General features: G+C 38.5%; 1 protein-coding gene across 3 annotated transcripts in view; it reads left to right on the top strand.

Moving 5' to 3' along the window:
* KDM4B (lysine demethylase 4B) overlaps positions 1-23,873 on the top strand; it is a 79,830-nt gene that overhangs the window by 17,872 nt on the left and 38,085 nt on the right. For all 3 annotated transcript variants that reach the window (XM_090126188.1, XM_090126189.1, XM_090126187.1), the window contains exons 6-8: positions 11,666-11,715; positions 14,472-14,575; positions 18,476-18,613. In XM_090126188.1, the coding sequence (XP_089982314.1) occupies positions 11,666-11,715; positions 14,472-14,575; positions 18,476-18,613 (292 nt within the window). The remainder of the gene's footprint in view (positions 1-11,665; positions 11,716-14,471; positions 14,576-18,475; positions 18,614-23,873) is intronic.

Genomic DNA, 23,873 nt, shown 5'->3' with positions numbered 1-23,873 from the left:
CTGAGCTCAGCTTTGAAGTTGTATGGTCTTCTCTCCAAACACTTCTGTATTGAAAACAGGTCATGCCTAATCTGTTTGTTATCAGATATCAGACTTTTGCTGGATCAACAGTTCATGAAGAATTAAGGACAAATTACCAAAGGAATTTTAAAACAATGACAAGATAAAAGCAGTGGTCATGTACAATTACATTTTAAGGACCACTTTAAGAGTTCTGTCTTGTAGAAGTATCAACATCGTTTGCTTGAGGATCTGTAGAATTACCTAAAAACTTTATTGATGAATTAATTGGTACTTTCTTTCCTCTGGTTTTCTGGAGGGCTGCCTGTGCTGGGTAGGTCTTCTGTATGAGCTGAGGAAAACAAGTTCATGGGAGGACTTGCTTGTAACATCTACGCTTTAGTAAATTTGGATTATGTTACTGATGCCACTGTCAGTAGGGAAACATCACATTTTCTGAGAGTGATATAATGGGGAGATTTAAAGCAAAACATGTTTGTTCCCCTGAGAGTGGATAGGAGAAGAACCTTGTTTTTTCTTGGCTAACAGCATATCCTAAAGCAGCTGCAAATACGCAAATGCTGAAGATCTTACTGCTGATTTTATTTTTCATTATTGTCTTAGGAAGCGCTGCAGCTGTCTTAGTCAGAAATCTTGTCCTATATTCCCCCCCAGGATAAAAAAAAATGTTGATCCCTGGAAAACTGTCTTGAGGAAATAAAATGACCCAGTACAGTCACAGAGCTTAACTCTTCAGGTTTTATCATTCCTCATTTTCAGTGCAGGACACTGGGTCCTTGTCCCCATTTTCCCTGTGTGGTATTCTGTACCATCTCTCTGCTTTAACAGACTCTCACGTATGTTGCAGTTTGTTGTGAACTTGATGTAATCTCATTTAGAGCAGCTGGATTGATACTGAGTTGTATAGCACCAGGGGGGAAGGGCATTTGTCCCTTGCATCATTTATTGCCTTCTCACTATTACATTCCCTCAGGGAGCCATTGCACAAGGCAGCTGAATCACTGAATTGATAAGATGTGATTAGAAGTCTTGATTATTAGGATCTCAGTAACCCTTGCACCCTGGAGATCCTTGAGTTTCTTAAAGGTTGATTAGCTGGAATCACATAGGGACTTTGCCCTTGAGGGAACTCAGGACTCTGAATTTGTTATGCTATGACTTTACATTTTGCTCCATGCAGAGGATAGATCTATCTATTTCTCTCTCTATATATAGATATCTGATTTTTATTTTTTCAAATTTTACGTACCCTATTTTTTCAGCCTTCTCCCCCATCCCCTTGATCTCCAAATTCTGCATCGGCTTTCCATGGGAAGTGTATGAGGCTGCCTTCTTCTGAAGCGCGCGCGCGCACATTTCCTGTTTGTGTGTTCCACTCTTGACTGTAGAGATTAATGGGCTTGTTGGGGTGGAGTAGAGGAGAAAGGAAAGGCAGGGGAAGGCCATTTGGCAGTGATGGGTTCCTTGCAGCTCACAAATTTCCTTCCAGCCTCTGCTATCCCATGTAATCTGTTTTACAGCTTTGCAGTTTTGGAGTGAAAAAGAGTAGAATTTATGGTGATGGTTGATTTATAGATTAACAACAACACCATTTACTCTCAGGCAGATTTGGCAATGTGAGACCCTTTTCTACTGAAAAAAAGGGATAGAGGAAAGAACAGTGATATTCGTTAAAAGAAATAAAATGAAAGTGAGATAAAGTATGACCAGGCAGAGCAGCTTTTCACTTTGCTATCTGTTCTACAATCATGAGGTGGAAGCTGCTTTGGAACTGGATTTCTAGAATGAGAATCTGTGTGCATGTTGATTTGCTCTGAGATTTGTGAAAGGAGTGATATATTGAGATGCAGAGTTACATCCCCCTGTGATTCACTGATAAATGAGAGCAATGCCGTGGCAAGTTATTAATACGGCCTTTCAAGCTTCATATACCGCAGTCATTAGTTAATCAATACAAGCCACACTCTGCTAGTGATTCTTGAACAAGGCTTCCTCTAGGCCTGAGAGTAGTATTTGTCCTGCAGGTGGTGCTGTGGCTGAAGGATGATGCAACTCTCATTAAAGGAGTGGTGCACGTTGATAATCTGCTATAAAATTCCAGGAGATTGGTGTATTGTAGGGATTGGATTGGTTTTAATGTAGTTAAGTCATCAAACCAAACTATATGAAGAATCATGAGCTCTGGCTTGTAAGGGGATTATCCTCCGAATCAGATGCTTGCAGTTGGAGTAGTGGAAATTTTTCTTTTTAATAGACTTGGATTTTTGTTGTGTTGTAGATTATTAAAAGGTAATTTTTCCTGATGCAAAGGAGGCACACTATTCTGGGGAGGTTGGACTTGCATGTTGCCTGTCTTCACCCACTGTTATTTAACTTTAAGAAAAAATGCCATGAAGGTCAGGCCAGACTATTGAATCAATGGGATCAGCTGTGGAAATTGTCTGAAGAGGGACTGTTGCCCTGTAAGAATGAGTGCACTGACCTCAGCCTTGGGCTGTTTGTATGCATCTGGTACTCCTCCTTTCACTCAGCTCTGCTATGTTTGTACTTTTTTTTTTTTCCTTCCCCCTCCAACTGAAGTCCTTTGCTCTTTCCATTTGTCATCCTTATCCCTGCCTAAATCTACTGCAGAAGACACATGTTAGTATGTACAGTGCCATTTTATTTTTCAATCTGTGCATTTTGTATCTATTTCCATTGTGCGTGTTCAATTTGTTTCTTGAAATTAAGCTCCTAGAGACTGGGGCAGCCCATCTGCCAGTGGTTGAAGTGAACGTAGCAAAGTGGAAATCCTTCTGATCTGTGGTTCGTCTTTATACCCTTCCGTAATGATCTTGAAAGGTGACAATGCAGATCTGTGATCTCATTCCTGTCTTTGCAGCAGTGTCTTCAAGTGGGCTCCTGCTCCTCTGATGCAGTGTTCAATGTGTGTGGCTGGTTTCGCCAGCACTAATAATTCATCGCAGCTCAGTAGACCCAGTCTGGATTGAGAGAAACATGCCTTTGATCCAAGAAGGCTTTCACTGAAAGTCATTCTTGTGTTTTGAAAGAGTCTGCTCAAAGCTCAGGCCTGATTTGAAATGAAGATCAGTGGAAGTCTGACAGGATCACAGATTGGTTTTAATAACTGAGCTGTTTGAACAGTGCACTCTGCTGCTGAGACTAGATGGGAGGGAGATGCGCTTCCATGCTTCATGTAACTCTTTCAGCCTGATCTGACTTGAGCCCTGTAGGAGACTGAGCTTGCAAATTCTGGCTTGGCATGGCCCTGAAAATGGGTTGGTTGGGTGAGGCGGAACCAACCGTGATGCTGCAGAGCTTTGTCTTTATTCACGTTTTGTTAACACATTGGCAGACATCACCAGGGATTTTTTTTTTCCTTTGCACAGCAGAGAAAACTGATGATGGGTGATGCCACATACAGAACAGGTATAGTTCAAAAGAACAGAAGCCTATAGCAATGACAGCACTTAAATAGTACTCTGCACTTTTGAGGTTCTGTGTGGCTGGTAACTAGTTAATATTCTGAGTAATCTGTGCTAGAGTTCTGGACACTTCTTTTCAAAGAGGACAGTCAATGTAGCATGGGGGATCTGGGAGAAGAAATAAAGGAAACTTTATGAAGAGTCACTGATTTTTATCAGACCTTAACTAGAGCACTTCCATTTTGATGCTGGCTAGTGCAAAGGCACTTGCTTCAACGTGGATGTTGCTGGAGCCTGTGACAGTGTAGTTTGATGAATGAGGATCATTTTATCTTTGGAACATTTTTTCCCTCAGAAAGGAAAGTGTGTATAGAGGAATTGCATCTCTGGAACAAGGGGTTTCCCCATCCAAAGATACCTGTTTCTAAAGAGCAGATTCTGTTTGGGCTGCTGTGGGAAGCTCCCCATATCCTTTTCCAAAAGCAGTGAACAGCAGCAGGCAGTGCTCAGGAAGGAGGAGGCAGCTTGCACAGGCTGCTTGGTGCAGCATGAGAACATCTGTGATGTCTCTGGTTACCTTTTTTTTTTTCTTCCTTGTTCCTTGAATTGTGTTGATGACTTCACATTATAAAAAGACTTTGAAGAGCATTTTTTGCTTTTCCTTTAGTAATGGATATGTAGCAATATAAAAAACCAGTAATTAATAACGTGATTACCAGTTTTGGGAAAGAAATCTGATATGAACAGGTTTTTCAAAACAAAGAACAAAGAATGGCAAAAGGATGCATATTACAGTCATTCGTTACCATTGAGTTGTATACTAATTATCTTAGCCCAAAGCAATATAAATAAAAGATTTTATCATGTTTTTTCCTAAACACTTTTTCTTAGTAAAACACCTGATTCCCTACCCATTTGCTGCGTATAGTAGTAAACTATGGGTTTATTTTGTATGTGTGTCACTCCATTGTGATTTATAAATGTGTGCTCTGTGCCTGCATTTGTTGCTGCAAGACTCACTGGCCTGTTATATTGGTAGTCTTTCCAAGACCAGATGGTTGTTCATATGTAAACTCCTCTTTTAAGGTAGTATTTAAGAATTGCATTTTAGTTGTGGAAAAAAACTCTTACATTTATTGAAATCTAAGTGAGAAAAGTGATATTAGTTAATTGCCTAATGGAAAAAAACTTTGTAGCTCAAGTGCCGCTCCTAAAAATTTGTGCTGCTTTAAAATCAGAATTTTAAAAATTTACTGCCCAGTGTGTGTTTCTTGAAAATCTGTCTCTAGCTCATGGTAGCCTATATAATTGACACAATTTAGCTTTGACTGTTCCAACAGTTGATCCACAAGGGTTCAGTCTGAAGCCCAGAATGACTAGAAATATTCTGCCAAATGCTATTGGACCATAAATTTGAGTGTAATTACATGAATTTCAATTTCTTAAGGGAAGGAGGAGGTTTCCCATCTTGTGTACTGTTCTGTTAGGAGCAAACCTCCTTGTCATTTTTCTGTATTGTGGTTGACAGCAGAGTTGATAATTAGACAGCAATGCTGAAGGAGAAGGGATCATATCATGGGAAATATGCTAGACAGACCCTTTCTGAGCAGGTTTTGTCCTGATTTTCTTCCTGTGTTGGCTCCCAAAGCATTGCATTTGAGCAGCTGTCTGCAGAGCTCATTTCTCTCTGAGCTTTAGAAGATGGGCTGATTTGGTGTGCTTGTAATCTTGTTCTGTCATTAGCTGTTTACTCCTTATTATGGTTTTTTGAGCAGATACTCAGAAGCCTCTGTGTTTATCTTTCTTTCTATGTGTATTTCAATAAAAATGTCATTGTTTGGAATCATTGACACTGCTGGTTAAAGATGCTGAATTCTAGCATCTATTCTCCTGTAAGATGATCCATTAAAGATAAAACTGCAGACACTCAATAAAGGTTTTTTCCTAGGAACAAGAAGCTCTCTGATCGGTACGAGATCTTATCTCTACAGCACATGTTTACATTCTTGATGCGAAGGAACCACAAGAGAAGGGGATGGATGAGGGAGGCCAGAGATTTTTTTTTCTTTCTGAATGGCGACTGCAAGAAGTGAAAATGCCCGCTTAAAGCAAATTCACTGCTGGATAACCTCACATACTGATGAGAAGAAGAAAGGGAATTGATTGCTGTCTTTTAACAAACAGAGGGAGAAAAAGGGATGACCGCAGAGGGTAGGGAGCTGACAGTGCTGTCCTCCAAAAAACAGAATCACAGGCCCCAAGGCTGTAGCACTGCCTGGGGTTGTTGTCGCCAAAGCGCAGGACCCGGCATTTGGCCTTGTTGAAACTCATCCCATTGGCTTCAGCCCAGCAATCCAGCCTGTCCAGATCCCTCTGTAGGGCCTCTCTACCCCCAGGCAGATCCATGCTTCCAGCCAACTTGGTGTCATCTGCAAACTTTCTGAGGGTGCAAATGATCCATTCTTGGTGTTAAAAGCCTTATTTTTCAGACAGATTTCAAAACCAACTTAAAGAATAGGGCAGAACAATTTATAGAAGTTTAGTTTAACACTACTAGGAGATGTCACATTGTAATTGTTGAAATGTTAGGTCTTAGAACCAGGATGTGGACTGCAGATGGGGGGCTCCCCAGCGTGTAGTAGTGGTTCTTAATGGCTTCTATTGGGCGATAAGCGTACTTGACAGACTAAGGGATTTTTAATTTATTCATTGACTTTGATAGCACTGTTGCAGTCATGAGAGTTAAAGATTTTGAGGACTAGAGCTCAGATTATGCATTTATAGACAACTTTGTCTTACAGAGATTGGAATAATAGCTCTTTCTGCTCATCCGCACTGGGAGTAGATAGGTATTTGTATCTTCAAAGGTCAATGTTTTTGGCACAACTAAATCTGCTTTGAAGACAGATAACTAACCCCCCTGTGTGACACTTGTTCTTAGATATTTTAAACGTCCTGCTCAGTTTTTCTTTCTTTTCCTTATTTCAGTAATTATAGCATGTTAAACTGTGTGGGCCCTGTTTGGCCAGACCTTGTGCAAACACTGTGAAATTAACTTTCATACCTTCTAATGTGAATCAGAGTGAAATGACATTTTTGAAGCCTTGCAGCTGAGTCTCCTGTCCATGGTGCCCACGTTCTACTAGAAATTAGATGCATGAGGCTTAGTAATCTAGTAGTTGCTTAATTGTTCTGTTTTGGTGGAGGAGATGCTGGGTATGGCGTGCAAGGTGGGAAGCAAGGCATTGTAACTAACAAAATCCATGTGCGTGTCACAGCTGTAGTGGGTAAAGGTCTCGGAAACTTTGAGAAACTCTTGATCTAAGGGATGGGATGCTCTGATGCTCTGCCAAAGCTAGACAGCTCCAGGTGAGAACAATGCCTCCTAAACCTGGGGGGGAGGGGTGGAAATGGTGGAAAGGGTGTGAGTGGGTCGAGGGTTGCTGAGGCAGGAGTGCTTTGTTATAGATGAAATTTTTAATAGCTTTGAAGACAAAACTGAACGTACCCTACTGCTTTGATGGAGCAGCCTCGAGGTCAGAATCTGAGCTAGTCTGGAAGGTCCGTGAAGAAGATCTGATGCTGTAAATGGTGTCATTGCAATAGTAAATTCCTCACTGTGTCATCTTTTAATGGCTTCTAAACTTGCATCCTTGCATCCTGGGATGGTCAGTGTACTCTCTTTATTTACTGACACATTCATTTAATTCTTAACTCGCAAGACATTTGCTTATTTTTTTTCATTGTTCCTGATAATAATTCTAAGCCATTAGAGGGGAAAATTGTATTCAGAAATGCTGTTTCACACTTTATTTGTTTGATGATTTAGAGCAATAGAAAATAGCACATTTGCTGGCTTTTATAGTCTGATAATTATCGACATCCATCAAACCATTCCAGGGGAATAAACAAAACACCAAGAAAATTACACTATTAATGACATCCTTTATGGCAAATAGGAAAGATCCTTTGCATTAGGGGTGAAAAGGGGACTGCCCAGTTAAACTTGCTACTTGTTAACAAGAGCAAACTACCGCTGTTTGTAAATCATAGAAACACAGAACGGTTTAGGTTGGAAGGAACCTTTAAGGTTATCTGTCATTATCTTACACATTTGTACTTTGGGGCATGCACCTTCTAGACCTGTGATCTCAATGTGTGGTAACTACAAGCAGAATGAGGTTTGAGGGATCCTCAAGAACTCAGAATATTATGTGGAAGTAGAGGTCAGTTGTGCTAGAATTTAAGTTTTGTGAAACAAGTTTGGAAGCTGAGAATTTTTCACGTAGAGCAGCAAAGTTCCATTTTTGTAGAAGTTATATTTAATCTATTTCAGGGACCTGCTCTTGTTTTAGTAGAAAGTGTCGGAAAAGGTAATTTAGAAGAATCAGTATATTACTTTCAGATTGTTGACTTCAGGGAAGATGATATTTGAGTCATACAGCTATAACAATTTTTTATCTTGAGACTTTTTCCTGTTCTGTAAATCTTGTGTTCTGTGGCAAAGCAGCAAGATGTTATTCATGTTGTAATCCCACAGACTGCATCATGGCAGTTTTCAGGTGATTTGGCCTTTCTTGGTCTGTTAGGAAGCTCAGTTTCTTGCCAGTTTGATATCCCTTAAAACAATGGCTGCTTTAGCACTGCTTACATAGACATAGCTTTACTGGGGGACCTTGCTGAACCAGAAGGGGCAGATACTACATTTGAAGCATTGGCTCAAGGTCAGCATTTTTGGCACAGTTGTATGTTTTGTTGACAGTTGCAGATATTTTCTCTGAAGCAGAAGTAGTCTACAAAAAGAAAGTTATTAATAAAAGCTGTTTAAATATTTATGCTGCCACTATCAATTCCCTTTAATTTTATGACTGTTTGGGATGACAGAACATTCTTGCTTCATCTTTGCTGTGTCTACTGTAGGCTGAAGAAAAGGTAGGTCTGCAGTATTTTTCGTTCAGTTCCACCTGGGCAGATGGATGTCAGAAAACTGCTTCTGTCAACTGTGATGAAGCATCGGATAGTTGTCAGTCTGATATTCTCAAGTTGAGATTTTTACAGGATATTACACTCCATTTTTGGCCAACTGATGCAGAAGTCTAAGTGGCGGGTTTTTTTGTATTTATGTACTTTTCCTACTCTTTCCATGACTTTGGAGTGCTTTTATGCTACAGCCTTAATGGGACAGAGAAGGAAAGCAGTTTTACATGTGATTTTTCTTTTTCCTTCAAGTTTTTTGTGGGATGGCTTTTGGTTTTGGTGTTTATCCAGAGGAAACTTCTCTTAGTATGGGTCTGGGGTACTGAAGGAAAAAGAACACTCCTATTTGCTGAAGAAATCTTGAAGTTTCCTGAATTACGCCTATAGAAAAGGAAGTCATTGGATATAATGAAGCATAGTCTTCCCAGCTCTCTCTGGAATTAAAATGCTTTATTGATCTAAGCCCCAGCCTGTTGGGTGCAGGAGGGTCAGTAACAAAAGGTATTGAATGTCATTGCTTCATCAGTTTCTTCTGTGGAGGACTTTGTCCCTAATAAATGTCTGGCCACATTTTGTAGTGAGAGCACAGGATGCTGCCATGAGATCATACACAAGAGCCACCCCTTCATGGGTGCTTGCATGCCCAATTGCAGTGCTCCTTTGATTGCAGCAATTTCTGATCTTTCCATGTGACCTCCACTGTTATTCTACCTTGTAATCAATCACTTTATTTCTTGATCGCATGAAGCTCGCTTGCTTGATCTGTGCAGAGCTTGCAGAAGACTTCTGTTTCTATTCCTGGTTTTAAATAGCAGCCTGAATTCTCTCTTTATTGCTTATCTTTATGTAAATCAGTCGGATCTGTGAATGTAACTTAAAATAGAATTTTACTTACTCCTAATTCACTTCTGCAGTTAACTTTGTGAATTCCTGAGGATAAATTTACAAGAAAGTATAGAGTCTGCTTCCTAAAAGACTTGGTCCAAACAAAAAAAAGTTAATTTATAAATGTAGAGTCAGCTATTCCCAAGAGGCTGTTCTGTGGTAGAGTATTCTGATCTGCTTATTATTCTGATTATTACATATACTCCATTTTTAAAAGCTGGAAATTCCTCCTCTCTCACTGGTTCCTATCTAAGCAAGTCCTTTTTCTCTGACTCTCCATGGACTATTCTCCAAAGCTCAGCTTGGCTTTTTGCAGTCTGCAGTTGCAGATAACACAGTAACCATGTTCCAATATATTAGACTTTTAACATCCTCAAGATTCAATTAATCTTATCTTTACAACTCCCAATTACAGACACTAATTAAGTGAAGGTTGCATTGTAGACTGGGGATATTACATTAATCATCAGCAGCCTTGTAGCCATAAATTAGTTCTTTCCCAATCCTTCAGCGTTTTTCCCACAAGGACTGGAATGTCTCATTTCCCTGTTTTAAGGGACATTAATCCCACAAAGGAGCTTTGGATCAGGATTAGTTTTATCACGTTTATGTAAGTGATAAATTGTCTTTGTAAAATGAAAGCTCCTAGCTTTGTCCCAGACAAATGAAATTGAATTGTTTGATAATTATACAATTTAAGGCACTGTCAGACTTTGGTCAGAGTATGCTGGGAGCCTGTTGTTGTATTTATTATTTTATAAGATTAGGTACTACATAGTATTTTCCCTTAGATTTTTTTTAAGCCATCAGTTTAAATCGGCTTAATGTCTAAATCTTATGGCATCCTATGTAGGATTTCTTTCCATTGTTATCCTTTCTAACCTGCAAGGATCAGATAAGGTAAATTTTGGTAATGTGAAAAAACAATTTGGGATATGACTTCTATCTGTTTTTTCTTACATTGTAGATAAACTTTTGACTTGAAAATTGAGAATCTGAATGAGAAGACTGGCAGAAAGTCCTCTAAACTCATTGTTTTTTCAGAGATCCTATCAGAAGAACAACAATACTCTTCACATGTTGTTGAGATCATGCAGTTACCTGCTTACTATGTCCCATTTTCAACTTGTTGTAATGAGATATGACAGTTTTGACAATTTTATTGAAGATAACAAAGTAACTTGTTTTTTTATTATTCACATTGTACAAAAGTTATAGCTGGTAATAAATATATCTTTTTCAAAACTCTCTCTTGTTATGAAAAAAGGTATCACAGCCACATTTAATTTCATGCAGTATGTAAACAACAATTTTAAAAATTCTATTGGCATTATTATTTGTGCCATCTGTTTAAAGATGTCTGGGTATATTGTGGTGTTCAGTCACATCTTGACCAGAGTGAAGTGTAAAATCTTAAACACTTGATTTTTTTCCTTCTGTGAAGGCAATGTAACTTCAAAGGTGTAACGTAGCTAAGATCATCTGGGGGAGAGATCACAGGAGAATATCTCAATTAGTATTGTGTGACTTTAGGCAGTTGATTGTTTTTCCAGAATTATATTCAGTACTTTGCACCAGCACAAAACAAACAAAGGAACCTCTTCTCAGTAACATTCTTCTGTGCACTTTTTACTCCTGATCACAGAGAACTGTCTTTAAAAAAATGTAGAAACAGTTCCCTGCATTCTTTTATGTGTTATTCCTTTGAAGACCCCACTTCTTCCATTCAGCTCTTCTAGAAAATTACCTAACAGTTTAATTCTGTTTGTTTCAAATCTATCAACACAGTCCTGCCAATACAAGGATCAGCTGCTTTGGCTGTTATGAAAACTTTTTGAAGAAAACCAAAAAAGATTTGCATACTTGTCTTTGAAAAAATGCTTATTCTCACTCCCTGTAGATGTTAGTGCACACAGATCCTCCTTCACACCTTTTCAGCCCATCTGAAATTTCTTGTCTTTGTCTTTAGCACAGCCTTGTGAGTTTCTTTTGCATGAATCCTTCCTGCAGAAAACAACTCTGCTGTTCCCTATGCTGACTGATTTCTGTTGTGCTGTCAGTTTGTCACCTCTGCTCTCCTTACACCTTATGAAGCTTGAGGTGGTGTTTTTTAAAAAGTGGCAGGAAAGCCTCATGCATTGTCTAACACGTTTAAGGGCTTTTCTGAGATACTGACTTTCCTCCTCCTTTTGTACCGACGTGTTACTGATGCCTTCCAGACTTCTAAATTTTTGCTTACATTTGGAGACATTATTGTAAGAGTGCTGTGCTAAAAGTTATTACTACCATTGTTTTTAGTTTTTTTCTCTGCTTTTACATTGGGATGTGATTATTCTTTTCTGTTAACTTTGTCCTAGGTATGCCATACCTCCAGAACATGGCAAGAGATTGGAACGCTTGGCGAAAGGTAAGCTTGTCTTCTTCCTATGTTAATGTTGTTTGGATAAATACATGGGTATGTACTTAGTGAAAACCAAAGCATTCCAGAAGAGAGTCCAACTCTTAATTTTAAAATGGATTTGTAAAGAATTTTTAGATTTATAAAGAATTGATTTTGAACTGACTGCTGTAATTTACTCTTGAAAGAGCTGCTTGATGAACCTACATTGGTATAATAACCTCAGAGTCAGAAACCTTGTCATGTCAGAAGTGCTGTGCACAATTCTTCATAGTGCAGCTGTTTTCTCAAAATCTGTCTTCTGACACACCATGGCACTAACCAATACTGGTGAAAAAAGCTTGATTTTCAAAGCATTGAGACCATACGTGGGAAATAGAGTTCATCATGCATCACTGTAGGAGGTTTGTGGCAGTGTGGTGAGAGCTCTGTGCTCCAGTTTTGTGGTGTGCAGTCTGTGAAGTATTGGTGATGATCCCATCCCATACCCACACTGCTGGGAAGAGGTGTGCTAAAAATCATTATTTCTTCTTGTATAAATGTTAATTATTGATTACTTCAAATCTTATTTAAGCAAATTCAACAACAGCACTAATGGAGAACAGCTAGTGGAGTTCTTGCCTCCCTCTATGATGACATACAGTGTTGTTGGTGGCATTCCATTCCAGTGTCATCCTCCGTCATCATTTCAGCACAATAAAGTCCAATTCAAAGAGTAGGGCTAGCTTGGGCTGCTGTAATTTTTGACCTTACAAGTGCCAGGCTCAGCTGCCCGAAGCCATGTGTGCAGCTCTTGCCTAAGTACCTGCCAGGGTCATCCTGCAAGCAGCTAGCATGGACATCAGCATTCTGTCTTTGCTTCTGGTTTCCAATTGGTAATGGTGGCAGCTTCAGGAAAGATGACTGACTGTAGAAATATATGTCTTTGTATGTTGATGTTTTATTTGTGCTTTGTTGCTGTTTTTGTATATTTGCAAATGTTCTAAGCACTGCCCAGCCAAAAAAAAAAAAGACAGTGTTTCAGGATGATTAAGTCAAAATCTACATATTCCATCCTCACTGAGGTGTACTCTTAATGATTTAAATCTGTTGTGGAAGTTAATGCAACAAAAGCAGTGCTGTGGTATGAGAGGCAGGGAGATCTGGAAGGCTGTATTCTGATGCAAAGGAGTAATAATAGAGAAGTAGGTTTTCATAGTGTTGGCATTTCTTGCTGACAGTCTGATGTTCTGGTGACTGTTTCATACTTGTAGAAAAAAGAATAAAATTTTGAAGCACAGCAGTGGTTGACAATGTGTAAACCAGACACGTTATCCTTGATCTCATCTTTATTTTGAGCTGCTTGTTTTATTTTGCTTAGTACCTTTGGGAAGTTGGGATGAATAATGTCTAAAAACTATGATGAAGCAGCGTTACTGCTTGGGCATCCTCCCCATCCTATGCATCAGCAGACTATACTATGAAGATGTTCTCTCTGGAAAGATGAGCATGCAATTAATATGGAAAATGAATAGCTGAGCTGTAAATGGGCTTGCTGAGAGAGTTGTGGAGTCCATGGAGAGAATGTTAATGTGTTGCCATGTTATTGGTGCTAATCACTTAAAATGTGCTTATTTATTAGTAGCTTTAATGAGAGCCACACAAAATAGCGCATTAAAAAAAGGAACTGCAGAGAAGGACGACAAACTAGGCAGCAGACAGTCATCACTTTAATGTAAATGCTTTTAATGCAAAAATATAGGAAAACCTGGAATCTGGCAATTCTTTTCACTTTCTGAAACCCCTTCCATTATGTCCCATCGATTAGTTTTGTATCCTGAGCTTGCTTGCTTTTTAAATTTTCTTTCCTTCTCTAAATGACATTGGTTCTTAATCCCATAAACACCATTTGCTAATTGAATCACCTGCTTGGAGTGGAACACATGGTCATGAACACTGTGTTCTTACAGTCTAGCTGATGCTTTTGGGAAGAAAGTGTTGACATCAAGGTTTAGTTTTACCCCAATGTTAATATTTTTAATTATTTGTGGTTGTTTTGACTCAGTGCGAATCTTGTAGCTATAGTCAAACTTGCACTTTGTACTGCTGAGATGCTGAATTAAATCACAGTGTCTCTGCCTCTGACCTCTGTGGCCAATGAATGAGTGTCCCTTCCACTTCACTGTAGTGGTTATGTTTTGTTTTGTTTCTTTCTTTTTGACTCAATATTAACATCTGCATGCTTATTTCTTTCTTTTCTTTAGGCTGGTATGTAGGGCAGATCGTTCTGGAATCGTATGATAACAGTTGTGTTACTTTCCCAGGAATAATATAGCTGCCCATCAGAGAAGGTATAAAAAGGACATCTCAGTATGGAGTAGATGGTGCATGCTTGTCAATTTTTCTTTGTCTGTATTAAGAAAAAGGTTTGTTTAGACTTTAGCCAAAACTGGAGACAGCCAGGTTCAGTTTCTTAATTTGCTAGGGATTTACTGAGATTTTGGCCAAGTTGCGTTTGCTCAGATATGTAAGATTAGTTGCTGACTCTCATTATGAATGGAATTAACACTTATGTGCCTCAACATTCAAGTCTTTTTCACAAAATTTATGTGGCATTTGAAACAATGAGGCATGTGCTAATTACTGACATCTTTAGCAGTATGCCTATTGCTTTGATCTACGTAAAATATTTAGGCAGGTTTTCATTTTGTCACCTTGTCGCTGATTAAATAATGACTTGATATAATATTCCTGAAGTGATAGTCTTCTTTGTAATGTCTCCACAGGATTTTTTCCTGGAAGCTCTCAGGGATGTGATGCTTTCCTCCGTCACAAGATGACCCTCATTTCACCCTCAATCTTGAAGAAGTACGGCATTCCTTTTGACCGGGTATGTACGAAAGAGGCTTTGAGGAAGCTGACAAGTTGCTGTGATGCACGAACTATGACACCCCTCTTCTAAGGCAGCAGTTCTCTGCAGCTGGTCAGGAGCAGTTTGATGCATGTCCTATGGCTTGTCAATAGGCAGCATAACTCTCAGGTAGCTCTTCAACACATTCTTAAGTGTTTTTTTCTGGATTTCTTGTAAACCAAAAACTGGAGTTACACATGCAGGTTGTGAAAGCATTCTATCTACACAGAGCCAGTAAGGATCTGCCTGTTTCTTAAGTCCTTTTATTTGAAATGAGGGGCCATGTTTATTTGGTATGATCATTTTAATGTGCTTATCCTCAAAGGCTTTGGGCAAGAAGTAAATCTCCTCAGTCAAGCATGGATTTTGTGCAGATTCAATCAAGCGGTTACTGCTTCTGTATGTTGCCAGCATACAAAGCACTTGTCTTGCTGGAATGGTTAAGGACAGTGTTTGTTGGCATGGTACTGTCAGGGTGCAGAAAAGGGAATTGATTTGGAGGCACTGCAGCTCTAACTCCAATGGAAGTGTCAAAGAGTACTCGATTAAAACTGATTTCATCCTTCCTCACTTCTCTGGAATCATCAGCTCAAGATATTGTGGCCTTTTTTTTTTTTTTTTTCCTTCTTTCTAAGTAAGAACTCTTAAGCATGGTTTTGCTTAGTCCACCGGTGATAAAGTATAGCACCTATTTGATGGTCCTAGTGATTCTTTGAGATGGAAGTATAAGTTCTGCACTCTTTTATAGCATAAAAACTATGAATTCATTCAATTTACTGCTCCAGAGACTGTTTCATTTTTCCTAGTGGAAGGCTGTGATGAATGAAATTTGAAGTGTGATTGTCTGGTTTGTAAGATGAGCTCACTGTGCATCAGAGACTTGCAGAAAGCCATGTGTGGTGCTTATGGTTCAATATCAGTGTCTACATTTCGCCTAGTTTGCACAATAGGCGATATTAAAATAAATTGTTCTTAGGGATCAACAAACCATTTTTTCTTGTAATTCTATCTGTTAAACCTAAAGCCCAAATGTGAAAACATGGTTATCTGCTACACATAGTTGAAAATAATTTGACTTTGGGATCTGATCTTTTTTGGGCTTTTGGTAGGAATTTTAACTTTACAAATTTCAGGACAGTTGATGAGTAGATTGGAATATGGGTAGCATCTCAGTGTAATACATGGATGCCCCTGTGAGAAAGGACTTGATAGAGGAGGCTGAGCAGAACCTACAAAGGGATCACTGCTTGCTTACATATAGATCACTGCTTATCTAAAGATGCTGAAAATAATAATAAAAAAATCAGAGTTGGTGCCTACTAGATATTGTAGTGAAGTTTGTTGTGCAGCCCCTTGTTGGTATCCCATCCTCCTATGAAATGGAAAAGAATAAGAAATAGAAATTAATTTCTGCCTCTTCACTGCCCAGAACGTGAAGGAAATTCGTGTGAGACTTCAAGTGTTTGAATGCTGTAGGTGGGCATATTTTTCTCTGGTGTGATGCTTTATATTTACTTTTCCATGTACCTGGAAAGTGGCACTGATTAGTAATTATATATATCGAGTAATTTCTGATAACAGCCAAGCAGGAGGAGCAAGAGTTTGTAATAGAGGAAAGCTTTTCTATCGAGCTTGTCCTACGTCAGCTTTACTGAGCTGTTTGGTGATGGGCATGGGATATGAAGTACTTTGATATGGAAGGAATTTCTAATTTGTTGCCTGGTAAAAAGTCTTTTCCCAGTTAGCTAGGCTTCCCACTGTGAATCTTGCGATTCACAGGGAGGGGAGGTGTTGTGTAGGTTCATCTCTGGTGCCTCCTTCATACTGAGTATTAAAATGTGCGCTACCTTACTGATAAGAAACTTATTTTGTGTATAGATTTTTGTTTATTTCCTTTATATGTGTTTGGCTTCTGTGTTTTTTGTTGGTTTTTTTTTGCCCAAAAAATAGAGGCCAATGCATGCCTCAATGCATGCCTCATGCAAAACAATATTGCTGTCAAAACCAAACTTCTTTTTTTTACAGAAGGGGTGTTGTTAACATCTCACTTAAAGAAATATAATTCCTAATCTTGTTTTACAGAATGTGGGGCACAAATTTGTTTTTTTTGTGTGTATTTATATATTCTCTATTTTCTATGGCACTCATTGGAAGGATGTTTTTAAATGTGAAGAGGAGGAGGAGATCTCTTTAGGCAGAACAGTCCATATCTGAATAATTCCTATCCTGAAATAGTAGGTTTTGATGGAGGATTGCTATTATTCAGGAACAGGGAACATGTGCCACTTTTCTGTAGAAATAGAGATAGGATCCCTTCATCTACATTTCTGGCAGATTTCAATGAAGTGAATAAGCACGCATTTATAAATCTCTATAATGGTATTTACTTCTTGAGAGAAAAAAGCAGATCAATACTGGGGCTTTTTAATAATTAAAAATGTGTATTTCTATAATCTCCTATTGATTTCTCCATTTATTCTGCAAGAGCTTGCATAAGTCAGTAAATTTAGGCCTTTCTCCATGAGTGGCAGTTTGTGCTGGCTTTTCTTCAATAGTTATTACTTTTCTGCATGGCCTATCCATCATCTCGAGTGCTTTCTAATTTATTGTAGGGATAATGTTGACAGCAGTGACATGGAGGACATATGCTGTGGGCTTGAAATGAAGACACCAGGATGTAGATGTTGTGACAGAAACATAATCTTTCTGTTTTCTGAAGTTAGCAATCTACTGCTGTGCAGTGATGTATGGAGGGATGGGAGGGGATGCGCTGTGCGGCTGCAGGCCTTGCTTCAGCACCCCTCATGTGGAAGCTTTTGTGCTATCAGATCTTGCATTTATTTTTTCTTTTTGTCTCTGCTGATGTTCATAGTGTGAACAAGTTTGGGCTCAGTCTAGTGGGCTAGTGGTTTAATTTCTGATAACATTTTCTGTTTGGTTCTATTTCTGTGTTTATATGTGAAAGTTCTTTGAAGGCTCTATAGGCTCCAGACTGCTGTGCTGTGGTTTAGTGTCAGTGGGAAATAACCCAGATGTATTACAAAAGCTTTGTCAGCACTTCTGGTTTAGAAAGACAGGGAAAGGTCAAATTTTGCCTTATATCTGATCTGTTGAAGGTAGGGGATGCTACCCTATGCTTTGGGAAGCTAGCAGGATGAGCTGGTTACGCTGCTACCAGTTGTTCTTGCATAGCCTAACAAGTACATTCCTTTCCCAACATTTTCTCTTTGTAGGTTTTTAAAAGGTGATTTTCTAGAAGTACTGGGAATTGTTCAGCCTCTGATTACAGCTGTAATCTGCAGTTTTCAATCCTTTTTACTTACTTTCATCTTAATTTTACTCAGGTGGAGACATAGCAGGCTAAAATTTTTTAGGTTGTATGACTTACAAGTGAACAAATGAGAATGAGAGTGAAACCCATATAAGTGGGGAAATAATTACAGGAGAAGTTATCATGTAATTCACTAGGACACTGCAGCAGAGAGCACATGTGTAGGTGGGAAATGCAGTTTGTTTGGCCCCACTAGCATGGTGTGGGAGTGTAAGTACAAACTTAACAAGGGATGAAGTGACAGCAAGCAAAAGATTTGTAGATCTTCTGGAATGCTGCAGCTTGGGACTCTTTTAGTAACTGGGGCCTTTGTCTCAAGAGTTAAGATCTTATAGCAGCTTCTGTCCTTTGTACTGTCTGTTTTCACTAGTAGAACTACTTCAGTATTTCTACAGTTAAGAAGAAATTGCTATAGGTATAGCCAAGAACTGGCAGTGACTCTTCTGCCTCCTTGCTGAGACAGATTTAACAAGGAGGATATAACTCTGTCTTCAAAGTGTTGTTTCTGCTCATCTGATGTAGGTTGTCCTTCTATTTCTATTTTTCAGATCACCCAGGAAGCTGGAGAGTTTATGATTACATTTCCTTATGGTTACCATGCTGGGTTCAATCATGGCTTCAACTGTGCTGAGTCAACCAACTTTGCCACATTGCGTTGGATTGACTACGGAAAAATGGCAACTCAAGTAGGTATCTGTTTGGTTGAGGGGTTACTTAAAACCACAAGCTCATAAACTAATGATTGGGTGGAGAACTTCTCCTTTTGAACAAACTGAAAACGTCCTTGTTTTGAAAATGTGCTCTTTCGTTGTTCCATGTTATTGTTTTATTCCTGTTGATAATTCACGTCATTTTGAGGGCACACTAATGTCTTTCTTGAATGTTGAATATACATACATCTTGTGGAGAGGTGGTTTTGAAGCTAGAAGGTTTGTATTAGTTTTCTGAAGCATTCAAACTGCATTTCAGAGTGGATAAGGTGACTGATGGAACTGTATTCGGTTACTAGGGTATACACGTTGAAGGAGAAAGGATAAATTAGAGACATCTTAAACTTTCATAGGAGTATACTAATAACCTGGACATTTTTAAAATTTTCCTAACAAATGCACAGTACAAAAGGTCTCATTCATGTCTGAAAAGGAGAATCATAGCGGAATGACTCTGTGTGGCTATTTCATCAGGGCAAATTTCTTGTTTGTATTACTTTTGACAGTTCTGAAGGCAGTGACAGTTTTCCATGACAGCATGCCTACTATGTTGTCTAGTTTTTTTAAATCTGAAGAGCTAGCAGCCTATATTTTAAACAGATTAATGTGGTTGGTTTTTAATTTTTTTTTATTTATTTATTTATAAGTCTGCTTTAAATGGGTTTGTTTTGATGTATTGATGTTTTTGGTACATGAGACGTGGTGCAGTGAGGTATAACTGCTTCATGAGTTTTTAAATTGGGGATCAGTTTTGCAGAGTCTTTGGGAAATTATAGCCATGGGTAGGAGCTTAAAATCACCACAGATGCTCCTTTCCAGAAGGGCAGACTTAGTTTTCATTCTGCAATAACGTTTGTATCATCTTCCGCTCTTATTTTTTTTCCATCAACTCAGCTTGACTCTACAACTTTATAATACATCCTTATGCTTTGTTCTGAGCAAAGGCAACTTTGCTGAAGTTGCACTGCAAGTGCCTCTGAGCCTCAACCCATGAAACAATGTAATGCTGCCCTGTTTTCCTGTACTAGGGTTTATATTCTAAACAAGGTAGATGATTACTGAATGTAGTCTTTGCTTTGGGATCCTACAGTTGTTGACTGTGCTTTTTTGAAACTTCCATCTTCTTGCTGTAATATCTTTAGCCATGTTTGACCTAAGCTGAAACTATCTGTGCAGAATTGTATTTAGAATGCTGCGTGTTAATCAGTGTGAGTGGTTGCTTTGTAACTAATGCCATGCACTGCTTTCTGCTTCTAGAGGCTAGTGCTGTTTCTGGCACTGCAGACAGTAAGGAATCTGCTAGAATCGTGGGAGGAAAAAAACCAATGCTGTTTCCTCCTAGTTTTCCTCTTTTGTAAATAAGCATAATTAACCCAGCTAGGAAAGGAAGATGGTTGTTACGCCCATAGGAGCCTTTTTTTTTTTTTTTTGAAGCTTTTCTCCTTTTTATATTTATGTCTTCCCTCAGCAACTGCAGACATGCAGTTCTTGACTATAAAATGTCACAGCACTCAGTGTCTGAGAAGCTCATCACACAGAAAGTAACTTTAGCCCTTTTGGTTACTGAAAGGTGAAGTGTCTGTCTTCGTTCTTTTTAGTAATATTCAGCCCGTAGTTTCATGGAGTCTACTGTTAACAAAGAAATGTGGCATCTGAACTCCCTCCTTTTCTAAAATAAACACACAGATTTTATTTCATTTCTGAAACTACGGTGGTTTAAAAGCATCTTCTGTTATGCATGCTGTTGTTTGTGCTGTGAAGTATAAAATATGCATAATCACTGTGCCAGGCAGGTAAAACCTCTAAATTGCTAGCAATGGCAGCCAAAATGATCCTCATAACAGAAAAATCCTCATTCTGAAAAGTCATGCATTTCTCTTCTCTGTCCCTTATGTGTGTTGAAGTATGTAAATCCGTAGTTGGTGTTCGTAATCTTTCCATCAAGGTGTTAGACTGGGCCATGTGGAGTTGCCGTAGACTCTAAGGCCATGTAGAGCGTGAAGAGGGAATCATACATTTGAATTTGTTATGGGGCTACAGGGTTGGTAAGAAAAAACTAGAGGCCTGTAGGAGGCCTCAAATCATTGTCAAGTGTCTTACACTCACAAATGACTAAGCAAACCTGGTTTGGGGGGGGGAAAAAAAAAGGTTTGCTGTGGCCTTGTATACCAGGTTTGTCTGTAGCAAATGGTCATGGTTATACACCCCTGAAAATGGGGTTTATCGTGGAAATTCTGACAGACCTTTAACTACAATAGTGCCAGCAGGCACCACTCTAATATCGAAAGCAATTTTGGGTTCAGCCATGTGTTTGCAAACAAGTGACATTTGGGAAGTGCGGTTTTAGATTGAGCCTCCATGCTTACATTGTTAAGCAGCGTAGCGTGAAATTACTGAACAAGCAGCATAGAGAGCTCTGAGCAAATCTAGAGAGAGAAAGTTGAAGTGTGGAAGGAGATGCCCAATTTATTTCCATTGCACTTGCTGACACTTGTCTATTCAAAGATTTTCATTTCATATTACCTAAACCACACACTGCATATATGTTAATTAACCCTTTGATACCTAACTGCGGGCTGCAGATGAGGTATGAATGCTTTTGCACTGAAAGGACTAAAGGCTTATTTAAATCCCATTTTAAGTTAAACAGAGACTTTAATGAAACATCAGCTGATTCTGTACACCTGATCTGCCTGCACATTTAAGGAAAAAGAATTTGTGAAGAGAGGCATCCTGGAGTGTGTGATTTTTTTTTTTTTTTTTTTTTGTTCGTTTAACTATTGCAGGTTTCCTAAATTTTGAAAATGACTGTATTGGTGTCTGTGCTGTCAGGCTCAATTAGATTACATTTGCCTACATCCAAACAGGTGTTTCTCATCTGCTTATTTTTAAAGTTCTTGGAAACTCTTGACTGGGCAGTGCTCTATCTATAGTCTATAGTGTTACTGCACTGAAACCAGTTGGGTGTAAAATGATTCTTCTTTTCTCCTTGTCCTGCCAGAACTCGTGAGATTGGTGACAAGTTAAGGCTCAAAATCAGCCAATTGTAATGTTCTCCTGGACTTTATCCTTGGGATTAAATTTGAATTCTGTTGTTCTCAGAGTTGTGAGTAGAATATATCAGTGGCATAGAGCAAGAGAAAACTCATGTATGAAAGTAATGGCTTACCTTCGAGAAACATAGGCAGAACCATGTTAATTGGCTGCCAGATTGTTGAAATGTTCTGCTAACTACAGTGGAACCTGGCTTGGCTGTAAAAATATATGATAATTAGTGAAGTTTAAAGATCATATCCCATTTATTGCTAATGTAAATGTCTCCCATTAGTCCTTAAGGAGCTGTGTGTTGCAGCTTTCCAGTTGAGGTGACCTTAAGACCAACCAGTTTACCTATTTTATTTAATCTGTGGCTGAATAACACATCTGTCAGCTGCTTGTCTTTGGGTGGGAGAGAGATCTTCAATTAATCTTGTGGCTCCCGTAGGTCATTTTGGAGTGTAGTCACTGGATCTTTCCAAGTATTTAATGGAAATTCTTTTCATCATTTTTTGCTATGTTAAATTTGAAGATTAAACTCTGGCAGAAAACGCTTTTTAGTGGCTAAATATCATGAGTTGGCTCTAATTTGCACACTCTGTACTAGACCTTAACATTACTGATTAAATAGTACAGTTGAATAGGGATGGTTTTGTATGCTGTATGTTAATGTTTACCTGCATAACCAGAGACTTAAAACGGTACTGAGAAATGCTTTCCTTTGTACTCCATAGTTGGAGCTCATCAGTCATTTGTCTTTTGTTGATTTGTCATGATTTTTTCTGTTTGATTGTTGAAAAAAGACTTATTAATGAAAGCACGTGAATAATAGTTTCTGTTTCCTGATGTCAGGTTATTTTATTTTTGTTTTACTACATGAGCCTGCAATTGCTTTCTGCATTGCTGTTTTAGCTCACTTTGTTTCTCTTGGAAACTCTTGGATGCAACCATCAATAGACCAAGAGAGTGGTCTTAGCTGTGTATTGACTGAACAAGCCTTTCAATGCTGAGTTGTTTAAGTGTCTTTCTTGAAGTTGAGGTGGCCTGTAAGTCATTGGTCTTGATATTCAAGCAGACCAATGTAAAATTTCAGGATGTAAAATTTTAGAAGAAATTCAAGTGTACCTCACAGGTCAACTTTTCTGTTTCTTTTGCAAACTGGACTAAAAGTGGATGAGAAAGGAACCATTTATTGCACTCTCCTTTATATTAACAGCAGACACTCCTGGATGATAGCATCTGTGTTACTATGAGTTGACATTTTCATACCTTCATTTTATCTCTCGTTTACTCCAGAGATAGTGCCAGAATTATCTCTCTCAATATAAAATGGAATCAAGTTCCCCTTCCTTCCCAAATCCTACATTTTGAGCCCTGAAGTAAAGTAGCCTTCATCTCATCTTTGCACGGTATTCCAATAAAGACTTCAGTTCATGAGCAGCTCCATGCTGTTCTGCTGCTTAGTTACTTCTCTGAGAAGGCGTAAATAAGTAAGACTCTTGTGTTTGGACTTCACTGATATATAAATGCATCTTCAAGAGAAGTTCCTTTTGGATTTCAGACTATGATGTTTTGCACAACTTATTGTTTCTAACCTATCTGCTGCCATGTTTTTTTTGTTTGTTTGTTTGGGGGTTTTTATTTTTATATCTTATTGGAATATCAGATGCCAAATTTTTTTTCATAGCGCTTATAATTTGAAGTTGTCTGGCATATAATTTCTGTTGTAAAATTGCAGCTCACGTTTCCTTACTGTTCATATGCTCCTAGGTTTTCTGTTCAAAGATGTCCTTATTTCTCAAGAAAGAAAATTCTTGAGGTTTTTGCAGAAACTGCTCAGTCTATGAAGTAGGAGAAATAAGGATTTTTTTTTTTTTTTTTTTCATAATTGTGTATGTAGACCTCCAGTGAGTCTAAGTGGACCTTTTAAAAATAGAAGACTAAAAAAACCCAAACATTTTAGTATGGAATGGGATTTCCATTGTTTATTCTTGTAAGACAGATTCAAAAGTTGCTCTTGTATTAAACATTTCTCTTTTTTTTTTCTGGTGCTTTTTTTTCTTGTGATGTTTGTATACATTTGTAATACCTTACTCTCCACTGATTCTTTATAATGAAGAGGAATTTTTGCAGTTCTTTTTGTGCTGAGGTGGAAACATGACAATTTTCTGTGATTCTCTTGGAGCTTCATTTTATCAGC

Source organism: Phasianus colchicus, chromosome 28, assembly GCF_987193195.1.
Source record: "Phasianus colchicus chromosome 28, bPhaCol1.hap1.1, whole genome shotgun sequence".
NCBI classification, from domain to species: Eukaryota; Metazoa; Chordata; class Aves; order Galliformes; family Phasianidae; genus Phasianus; species Phasianus colchicus.
Note: the sequence above shows the minus strand (reverse complement) of the source record. Positions and strands in the feature narration are given on the sequence as shown.